The sequence below is a fragment of the Sparus aurata genome, chromosome 12, assembly GCF_900880675.1.
Source record: "Sparus aurata chromosome 12, fSpaAur1.1, whole genome shotgun sequence".
Lineage (NCBI taxonomy): Eukaryota > Metazoa > Chordata > Actinopteri > Spariformes > Sparidae > Sparus > Sparus aurata.
Genome location: NC_044198.1, coordinates 27,610,847 through 27,622,372, shown reverse-complemented (window position 1 = coordinate 27,622,372; position 11,526 = coordinate 27,610,847). Strand labels below are relative to the sequence as shown.

At 46.1% G+C, this 11,526-nt stretch overlaps 2 protein-coding genes across 3 annotated transcripts in view; both read right to left on the bottom strand.

The window, feature by feature from the left end:
• Positions 1–11,526, bottom strand: part of LOC115592906 (synaptic vesicle glycoprotein 2C-like) — a 56,219-nt gene that overhangs the window by 19,409 nt on the left and 25,284 nt on the right. For both annotated transcript variants that reach the window (XM_030436160.1, XM_030436162.1), the window contains 5 exons: positions 7,227–7,360; positions 5,866–5,955; positions 5,669–5,779; positions 5,492–5,580; positions 3,641–3,805 (listed from right to left, as the gene is read on the bottom strand). In XM_030436160.1, coding sequence (XP_030292020.1) covers positions 3,641–3,805; positions 5,492–5,580; positions 5,669–5,779; positions 5,866–5,955; positions 7,227–7,360 — 589 coding nt within the window. The remainder of the gene's footprint in view (positions 1–3,640; positions 3,806–5,491; positions 5,581–5,668; positions 5,780–5,865; positions 5,956–7,226; positions 7,361–11,526) is intronic.
• Positions 96–3,634, bottom strand: LOC115592909 (tripartite motif-containing protein 16-like). The gene has a single exon (XM_030436170.1). It carries the CDS (start codon positions 1,905–1,907, stop codon positions 219–221), a length of 1,689 nt encoding a protein of 562 aa, XP_030292030.1. The 5' UTR covers positions 1,908–3,634; the 3' UTR covers positions 96–218.

The window sequence follows — 11,526 nt, the reverse complement described above, 5'->3', positions numbered from 1 at the left end:
GAACAGACACAGGAAGGAGCGCCGCCTGAAGAAAGTCCAACATTTACAGAACAACAAGAAGGCGTCAAAGTACCGCCCACAATGTTTGATTGACAGGTGATCTGTGTGCAGTGAAGAAATGCCACAACAATCAGCTCTCAGCAACAATGATGGAAACACAACAAGTCTGAAGGAATGAAACACACAATTTAACCCACTGACCCTGAAATGACTTCAGACTATTTGAGTTTACAAATCTCAGCAGAGTCTCCACACAAGCCAATGTTCAGTCCAGCATAGAGAGGCCAAGTGAATGTGGTCTGGACTCTGTGCAGGAGAGTCATGGTGTCAGAGACGTTGTAGAAGGACAGAATACCTGCACTGTGATCCAGGTACACTCCAACTCTGGAGGACCACGGACCTGAGACGGGAGTTTGGGCATTTCCATGCCAAAACTCAGAATGACCAGTGTTATGAAATAACATCCAGGATTTTTTATTGAATCCAAATCCACATTCATCTGGGCTCCCTGCTCTGCTGATATTCTTGTATGCAACTGCTATACCACCTTCTTTCCATCTCCCTCCTCTATCTCTCCACTCCACCTCCCAGTAACAACGTCCAGTCAGACTCTCTCTACTCAGGACCTGACACCACCCATCGAATCTGTCTGGGTGATCAAAATAAAACTGACGTTGCTGCATTAATGTTGCTTTTCTGTTCCCCTCAGATAATAACAACTCTGGGTTTGCTGTGTTTGGATCCAGTGTGATTTCACATGAATATCTTAAGAAGTCAGCTCTGGTCTTGGGTTCTGATGGTGACAGTAAAACATCCACATGAGTCACTATCAGTGACATGTTTGTCCATGTCTCTCTCAGGACGTCCTGTAGTTTGTCTCTGACCTCTGACACAGCTGCTGTCACATCCTCAAAGTACTTGAGAGGACGGATCTTGATGCTGGATGAGTGTGTAGACTCACTGAGTGCTGACAGTGAGGGGTAGTTGTGTAGAAACTGGTTGTGATCCTCTGTGTGTGAGAGCTTCTTCAGCTCAGCGTCTTTCCTCTTCAGCTCAGTGATCTCCTGCTCCAGCTTCTCCTGAAGCTCTTTGACTCGACTCACTTCAGTTTCCTGCTGGGATCTGACCTGCTGCTTCACATCAAAGCGTCTTTCCTCCATGAGACGGATCAGCTGGGTGAAGATCTTCTCACTGTGCTCCACTGCTTTATCAGCAGAGCCATTGATGGCCTCCACCTCCTGTTGAAGCAGCTTCACATCTTCCTCTCTGTCCTGGATTCTCTGCTGGATGTTGTGTCGACTCCCCTCCAGCTCTCTCTGCCTCTCAGTCCTCTCTGCTGCAGCTGACACTGTGTCGTGGCCTTTATGTTCCTCCACAGAGCAGAGATAACAGATACACTGCTGATCAGTACGACAGAACATCTTCATCACCTCATCATGACGAGAGCAGATGTTCTCCTGGAGCTTCTCTGACGGCTCCACCAGCTTGTGTTTTTCATAGGCAGGGATTTCAAAGTGAGGCTGCAGGTGTTTCTCACAGAAAGAAACTAGACAGACCAAACAGGACTTAACTGCTTTCAGTTTCCTCTTAGTGCAGAAATCACAGGCCACATCTTCAGGTCCAGCATAGCAGAGATCAGCAGGAGCAGCTTGGAGTCCAGTTTTCTTCAGCTCCTCCACTAAAGCTGCTAACATGGTGTTTTTCAGCAGCTCAGGCCTCGGTATGAAGCTCTTCCTGCACTGAGGGCAGCTGTAGATCCTCTTCTCATCCTCTGTGTCCCAGTGGTCTTTAATACAGTTCTTGCAGTAGCTGTGTCCACAGGGAGTAGCCACCGGATCCTTCAGTAGATCCAAACAGATCGGACAAGAAATTATTTCTTGGTCCAGCTGAACTGCTTTCTGCTCCATTTCACCGCTCAGTGACAACGACTGTCTGAGCTTCACTCACCGATGACTGAAGTTAAATTGAGGAAACAAGATAAGTTATCAGAGATAAGAGGGAGTGGTCATCAACCTTTGACTCAGTCCAGGACGAGGAGCAGCTCTGTGAATCTGAACTTTGTTTCCTCTTCTTACATCAAAGCCTCAGTTAAAACCTGCTCCACATTTGACAACATTAACATTTTTAGCTGTAAAATGTTTCTTGGCTCCTCAGACTTTGCTGATGTTTCTTCAACTCTTCCTCTGATTCTGTTCACTTTTCTCTTCCTGGTTAAAACAGCTGACTGACAGTCGGGAGTTATCAAACTAAACTCTCATCAAGGTTCAAACTGCTGGTTAATAGTTTTTTATATTTTAGAATAAGATAAATTATTATTAGATTCCGTGATGATGAACTGTCAGATTAAATATTAGTTGTGGTGCTGTGAGACTTGTGAAGTGTTGTATTGTGCTCATGAGCCTGGTAGTATATTGTTCTTTATGTCAAAATGTGTTTTAAGATCAGAGCTGAGAGGTTTTCTGTTTAGTTTAGAGAGAGATTCATTATCTCTGATGTCGGTGCATTTTATCAGCAGTTATTCTGTTACATCACCCACAGCAGAGGTCAGAGTCATAATGATTATGTGAAGATAATAATCCTGGTGAATGATTAGTAAGTTTGGTTGATCAGTAAACCTGCTGAGCTCCAGACATCACAGCCTGAATCAGGAGAACAAACCTGACCAGGATACCTGTGGATATTTTGCAGAATCATACGGTTTTTAACGAGGATGTTTTGCAGCGATGGACGGCGTCCACGCCACCAAAGTCACTCACTGTCAGTCTTGCCGTTGCAGTTTGTTGCAGAGGAGACGGAGAGACTCTGCTGTCTGTCTCTGTCCTCTTTTCATGCCGTTGTCAGTTATAAGTTTGTTTTTGGTCGTGAGAAAATGACGTGTGGTGTGAAAAGTGTTTATTTCGGTGTCAGGAAGTCACTTTGTGTTGACGTGTTTCGTCATGTCACCATCAGACTGGAGTTAAAATGGCAGAAAAACAAATCAAACTTAAATGTGAAGCTATTTTACAGGATGAGATCTTTAATGTTACTCAAGTCAGGAAGCAGAGTACATCTTCTGCCTCTCTAAAGACCAGTCCGTCTGTCCTTTAGCATGTCTACAATGCTATGACAGGCCTCAGCAGCCTGTTACTGATCTATCAGCTGCTGTACATCAGTATCACTGTGTTGGTCTGGATTAAATCACACATCTGGTCACCGGTGAGGATGGAAAAGAAACAAAAAACAGCTTATCGAGGTTGTCTTCTCTCCGGCCGCCTTTGTGTGAGTAAAAATCATAACCAGCAGCACAAGAAGTGTGTGTGTGTGTGTGTGTGTGTGTGTGTGTGTGTGTGTGTGTGTGTGTGTGTGTGACACTGAGGAAGAGGGCGAGAGAGAGAGAGAGATAAGGCTTTTAATTTCCTGGTGCTGTGGGAGATAAAGGCGGCAGGATTAATATTACCGGCAGCCGTGTGTTGTTTGTGGGAATGATGAATGGCGCTGCTTTTAACCACAACACTGAGCTGAGGAGGCTTCACAGGTTCAGATCACAATGTGTGACACTGCAGATGGTTTTAAATCCTCTTTATCAATAATCTCTTTTGTCTAAGAGAGCTGAGCTCAGCAGAACATATTCACATCCAGCCAGGAGACGGTTTCCTCTTACCTGTCGTTCAGGAAGACTCCGTTTCTGTGGATCTGGTTCTCCAGGGTGAAGTTGAAGGTGAAGTCTTCGATGCGTTCGCTGTTGTGGATCTTCACTCTGGAGGCGTACTCGTCGGCCTGAAGGTGCTTGATGACGTCCGGGAACCAAACCGAGAGCCCGTAGAACCTGGACACAGCAACAGCGTCTGGTTTATAAGTCTGGTACCGGACATACATGTGATGATTTCTCAGTTTAATCCCTCTAATATTAGCACATGAGGCAACTGTGACTATGTCTGTGTAAATACATGACAAAAACATCTACATGCATGAGAAATATAGTAATAATAAACTGTGCAGCAAATCTAATACCAGTAAATGTCATTAAGGAGGCGGACCGATATCAAAAATGAAAAAAAATCATGAACAAAATATCCTGTGAATGAGCACGAAGTCACCAGAAGAACGTCCTTATCCAACATGGCAGCAGCAGCGAACACTCACGTGCACCATACATTACATTTGTGTACTGTCATTACTGATGCTTACCTCCAAATCAAAATGATTATTTCAAATTAGGAGTCATCTGAGTGCTCGACCGCTGAGCACATCCACGTCAAGAAGAAAAGCTCAGCACGCTTCTAGTTACAAAAATCCAGCCGTGCACGACTTGTGTCAAAGTTCTTTTGAGCATAAAGATTTAATATTCACTGCGCCACAAAAAACAATCACTTGTTCAGAGAGATTCATGAGATGGGAGTCAAACATATCTCGAAGAACACATTATATTTCACATACACTCATGAAAGTGATGCGTGTTCCCAAATATGCTAATGTATCCAGATCAGCACACCTGCTGTGTCTCAGTTCAGGGTGTGCATCCTCTGAAGGACTCGGCCTTTGTGGTCTTTGAAGGCGAGTCCTTCAGAGAGACCTTGTTAACCTCGTCAGCCGTTGTTAAATGTGACGGTCTAGCCTTTGGAGCATTTCCTGGTTGCGTCACCAGATGTTTTACCCTTACGTCACGATTTCTGCGAAACTGATGTTCTACGCCACATGATGTCGCCATTTTCTCTCTTTCTTTCTTCTTTTTCGGGCGCACAAAGAATCTTGGGATATGTGAGGCCATGAAGGGTCGTAGCGGTGCATCCTCCAGAAACAGGGAGAAGAAGGAGCATCTGGAGGAGCCTTCAGACTGGGACAGACTTCATGCTCCTCTGAAGGATGCAGACCTGAACTGAGACACAGCAACAGAGTCGTGCACAAAGTCTAGAAAAAGTCCAGAAGTCGGTGATGTTTGCTGCCTTTTCCTCCTGAATCTGACTGAATCTGCAGTATCTCTGTGCCTCAGGTGGATTCGAGCAACACGTTCATACAATTTTAATCATTTACCGAATTTTAAACGGTTATATATTTTCTCTCAGGGCTACAAACTCACAGCTGAAAGAAGAAGCGACCAACAGACGACAGGACGAAAAGAGACAAAGACAATAACCCTAAACATGAAAACAAGAAAAGACAAACTCTCTCTGTTTGTCTTGCTGTAATTTAGAAAAGACTCTCCTCAGGTCTGGAACCTTCCAACACGTACGTACTGTAATTCATTAAAGCTGCCGACGCAGAAAAACTCCAGCTGACACTTTCTATAAAATGAGGTTCTCTCTTTCCAATCCGACCTGTCAGCATTCATCAGGACGGTGTAAGTGAGGGAGCGTCAGCCTCAGAGCCGAGCACTTCATTCAGACGGATATTAAGCTGGAAAGTAGTGGTGACTCAGCTAAGTATCGCCGAGGGCGTCATTTAACAGGACAGAGGCGCAGGATGATCATACAGAGGAGCGTGGACGAGCTGGAGGCAGCGAGGGATCTCTTACCCAAAAGACAGAGTGAACCAGACGGCAGCCAGCTTGATGGTGTTGTCTCTCACCGGGTAGTCGAAGCATTTCATAAACGTCAGCCAGATCTAAAAGAAGACAGAGAAGATTTATTTCACTTCCTTTGAATCTTAACAACCGTTAGAATGAACACAAGAAAGAAAAAGAGAGTCGTACTCCTCTGAGCTCGGCCTTGATCTTGAAGAGGACCTTCAGCACCGGGTTGGATGACTCGCTCTGCAGCTCCACCAGCTCGTCCAGCTGTTTGGGGATCTTGATCCTGTTCACCTGCAGAGGGAGACACTGATCTGTCAGCTGCTGCCGGCGCTGCAGCAGTGTGCAGGATGGTGATGTGGAGGCCGGCGTGTACTCACAGTGAAGACTCTCTCCGGCTCTCCGCGGGCGCGCATGTTGGTGTCATGGATCTGTTTGAGCACCATCCAGGCCTCGTCGTGTTTCCCCATCTGACGGAGCGACGAGGGAGATCACACACATCGTCAGGATCCATCGTCAAACCCTTTAACCCTTTATCCTGGGTGTTAATTTCTTTTTATACTCATTATTCTGGTTTGCTTTTATGTTTCTCAGCATTCTGATTTGATTAATACATATTCTTTTTAAGTTAAAATTCTCTGATTCCAGCTTCTTAAATTTGAATATTCTCTGGTTTCTTTTATTCCTCAGTGTCGTTAAAAGAACTTAAAAGTCGTACTTGATTAAAAGTAAAGATATTATGCTGAATATTACTTTTACTAAAGTTCGATTGTATCTTAAATCATCTGATATTAAATGTAGTTAACTATCAAAAATAGAAGTAAAAGTAAAAGCAGTCGACTGATCATCAGATCTGATATAAAAACTTTTGTTTTCAGGCTCTGATGCAGCATGAAATCTGCAAAATTGCAGGTTCTGGAGCTAGAAGGAGGGTGACTGGACATCTAGGATGAGGATCTATGTTTGGGATGTTTAAAGGAACAGTTCACCCAAAATTTTAAATTCAGTCATTATCCTCAGCAGCTTCAGGGAAGAATTCATTTAAAGAAGAAGTTTGTGATCTCGGGGCTTCTGGATTCTCGGATTACATCAGACTACAGATTACATCAGACTACAGATTACAGCAGACTAAAGATTACATCAGACTACAGATTACAGCAGACTACAGATTACAGCAGACTACAGATTAAATCAGACTACAGATTACAGCAGACTACAGATTACAGCAGACTACAGATTACATCAGACTACAGATTAAATCAGACTACAGATTACATCAGACTACAGATTACATCAGACTAAAGATTACATCAGACTAAAGATTACATCAGACTACAGATTACAGCAGACTACAGATTACAGCAGACTACAGATTAAATCAGACTACAGATTACATCAGACTAAAGATTACATCAGACTAAAGATTACATCAGACTACAGATTACATCAGACTAAAGATTACATCAGACTAAAGATTACATCAGACTACAGATTAAATCAGACTACAGATTACATCAGACTACAGATTACAGCAGACTACAGATTACAGGAGCCATTGGATGAACGCTGTGACGCTGTTTTGCCGTGAAAAGCTGCAGAAATGTTTTGTGTACTGCGAGACTTCACCTGACTTTATATCAGCCTGGAGGGAGGAGAGGATGACGCGATGATGCGAACTGTTCCTTTAAATCACACTGAATCCAACAACATGTGCTCAGAAATGTAAGATTCTGGCTCTTACCTCCAGGAAGAAGCGAGGGCTCTCGGGCATAAACGTGAGAGCGACCACGGCGGAGACGCACGGCAGCGCACACACCACCACGAACACCCTCCAGCTGTGGAACTGGTAGGCTGAACCCATGCTGAAGCTCCAGCCTGCAGGAAGAGGTGAAGAAGAAGATAACACGATGCAGCAGGAAAACGTGAGAAGACAAGACACTTTTTTCTTCTTTCAGTCGAGGTTGGACAGTTTCTAGTCGTTTCACACTCGTGGACAATGATGTTTCTTCAGCTGCACGGTGGTGAAATTAATTAACCTGCAGGTCAAACACCTCCCATCTGTCATCGCTCTCTCAACTCCAGACGTTTTCTCACCACACGTTTTATTAATTGCATCCAGAAAAAAAAAAAGAAAAGTCAAAGCTTGGACTTTTCAACTGACTCAAATATTAAAACAGCACATTTAGTTTCTAGCTGCTCGACTCTCTCACAGTTCTCGCTGACGAGACGTCGATTTAACGTTCATATTGAGACGACACTGCAGCTTGGAAATCAGAAATCTGGATGTGGTCCGTCTCCAAAAGGAATCACAGGATGGTATTCTCACACTGCAGAGGATGAAGAATGTCTCGATTTAAAGGAGACACACAGAAAATCACACACGAGGTCTCCATCTCTGGTTTTACGACATGCAGCTTAATATCTTAAAAAGCTCCACAACGCTACATTTTCCTCTGACTTCGTTTGGTGCCTCCAGGATTTTTCTGGACTTTTGTGGCTCTAAATGCCTGAGTTCACTGCAGCTTGTGAAATACTCTGTTGAGTCCAATTAGAGAAAGAAGACAGAAATAACTCAGTAAAAGGCAGATTCACACGTTTTAAATCCAGACTGTGCTGAGATCTTTAAAACCTGAGGAGCTTTCTGCTCCTGATGTCTGCTGAGACTCACAGCAGAAGACTGTCAGATCATCAACAGGTCGACAGCAACAACATGTGACGGAGCTCCTTCATCCACCCGTCTGAACTTTACTCATCTACAGTCTGTATCTGTGCTGTGTGTGTGTGTGTGTGTGTGTGTGTGTGTGTGTGTGTGTGTGTGTGTGTGTGTGGCCTGTGGGGCTGCTCCAGCCTGCACCAGTACAAACCTCATTAGGGGGATTACAGCTTTAATGGACTGCAGGGACGGCTGACTGATTCAGATACTGAGCCAGATTTATGTTCCTGCTGCACACACACACACACACACACACACACACACACACACACACACACACACTGCTACACACACACACACACACACACACACTGCTACACACACACACACACACACACACACACATATAAAACACACACTGTAGGATTTTCTTACTTTTACTGTATCACGTTCTTCACATCTTAAAAAAGAAAATCACACACACACACACACAGTTGCTGCAGAGAGCACTGCGGCGGAACCTATTACCAACACTCGGCTGCATCTCGGAGAGAAAAGTGTTAAAACGCTGTCGTCTGATCAGTCGACCTCCATCAGGAGCCTCCACACACACACACACACACACACACACACACACGACTCCACACACACACACACACACGACTCCACACACACACACGACTCCACACACACACACGACTCCACACACACACACGACTCCACACACACACACGACTCCACACACACACACACACGACTCCACACACACACGACTCCACACACACACACATGACTCCACACACACATGACTCCACACACACATGACTCCACACACACATGACTCCACACACACACACACACACACACACACGACTCCACACACACATGACTCCACACACACACATGACTCCACACACACACACGACTCCACACACACACACGACTCCACACACACACACACGACTCCACACACACATGAATCAACACACACACACATGAATCAACACACACACACGACTCCACACACACACACACACACACACACACCACACACACACACGACTCCACACACACACACGACTCCACACACACACACGACTCCACACACACACACGACTCCACACACACACACGACTCCACACACACGCAGCAGCTTTAAGGTGGAAACTGTTCATCTTTCTTCTTCATCTTTAGGAAAATTCTTTTAGAAATGCTGATTTGTGCATCACAGTCGTGAGTTTGACGTGTTTAAACGCTCTTTATCCAGGCTGATATTGAGCATTTTTCTCATCATCCGTGTCGTTATTTGTGTCTGATCGCAAAGTTTATCTGCACTGTATATTTCAGAGCATGCAGAGTAAACAGAGTGGAGTGAAAGTATGAATAAGCACAAAATGGAAATATTGAAGCAAAGTGCCTCCAAACTTTACTTAAGAAGAGTATTTGATTATTATTATATGTTATTAATTATTACTGCAGTCGGTCCATCGCTGGTTGTTCTTAGAGACACACTGTGATTTCTTCTGTCTCCTGGATTACAAATAATCAGTATCAGCCCTGAAAAAACAACATATTAGTACACGTAACCCTAACCCGCCATCGACGCCCACTGATGACGTACGAGGGCGCTGAAGCTTTGTGTCATTAAACCAGCGCGCCTCGTCATTTTGTTCTGGAGGCCGAGGAGGAACCAGAGGAGGAACCAGAGGAGGAACCAAAGGAGGAACCAAAGGAGGAACCAGAGGAGGAACCAGAGGAGGAACCAAAGGAGGAACCAAAGGAGGAACCAGAGGAGGAACCAAAGGAGGAACCAGAGGAGGAACCAAAGGAGGAACAAGAGGAGGAACCAGAGGAGGAACCAGAGGAGGAACCAAAGGAGGAACAAGAGGAGGAACCAGAGGAGGAACCAGAGGAGGAACCAGAGGAGGATCCAGAGGAGGAACCAGAGGAGGATCCAGAGGAGGAACCAAAGGAGGAACCAGAGGAGGAACCAGAGGAGGAACCAGAGGAGGAACCAAAGGAGGAACCAGAGGAGGAACCAGAGGAGGAACCAGAGGAGGGACCAAAGGAGGAACGAGAGGAGGAACGAGAGGAGGAACCAAAGGAGGAACCAGAGGAGGAACCAGAGGAGGAACCAAAGGAGGAACCAGAGGAGGAACCAGAGGAGGAACCAAAGGAGGAACCAAAGGAGGAACCAGAGGAGGAACCAGAGGAGGAACCAGAGGAGGAACCAAAGGAGGAACCAGAGGAGGAACCAAAGGAGGAACCAGAGGAGGAACCAGAGGAGGAACCAGAGGAGGGACCAAAGGAGGAACGAGAGGAGGAACGAGAGGAGGAACCAAAGGAGGAACCAGAGGAGGAACCAGAGGAGGAACCAAAGGAGGAACCAGAGGAGGAACCAGAGGAGGAACCAAAGGAGGAACCAGAGGAGGAACCAAAGGAGGAACCAGAGGAGGAACCAGAGGAGGAACCAAAGGAGGAACCAGAGGAGGAACCAGAGGAGGAACCAAAGGAGGAACCAGAGGAGGAACCAAAGGAGGAACAAGAGGAGGAACCAGAGGAGGAACCAGAGGAGGAACCAAAGGAGGAACAAGAGGAGGAACCAGAGGAGGAACCAGAGGAGGAACCAGAGGAGGATCCAGAGGAGGAACCAGAGGAGGATCCAGAGGAGGAACCAAAGGAGGAACCAGAGGAGGAACCAGAGGAGGAACCAGAGGAGGAACCAAAGGAGGAACCAGAGGAGGAACCAGAGGAGGAACCAGAGGAGGAACCAAAGGAGGAACGAGAGGAGGAACGAGAGGAGGAACCAAAGGAGGAACCAGAGGGAGGAACCAGAGGAGGAACCAAAGGAGGAACCAGAGGAGGAACCAGAGGAGGAACCAAAGGAGGAACCAGAGGAAGGAACCAGAGGAGGAACCAGAGGAGGAACCAAAGGAGGAACCAGAGGAGGAACCAAAGGAGGAACCAAAGGAGGAACCAGAGGAGGAACCACAGGAGGAACCAGAGGAGGATCCAGAGGAGGATCCAGAGGAGGAACCAGAGGAGGAACCAAAGGAGGAACCAGAGGAGGAACCAAAGGAGGAACCAGAGGAGGAACCAGAGGAGGAACCAGAGGAGGAACCAGAGGAGGAGTAGTTATTAGAAATGAGCTGCAGCCTGAAGGAAGACGTCACAGGATATTTTTCTCTTCGTGTTGTGTGAACTCTGTGTCGAGGTGCTGTATCAGCCCGAGGCCCGCTCGGGTTCTGATGGTCCAACAAGAGCAAACTTCATTACATCCGACCAACACCGACCTGTAGAAGGCAAACAGAGGAGCTCCTCCTCTTCACTCAGCCTCTCTCCTCCGTTTCCTTTCATACTCTCTCCCTCCGTCCTTCTCTTTGTCTCC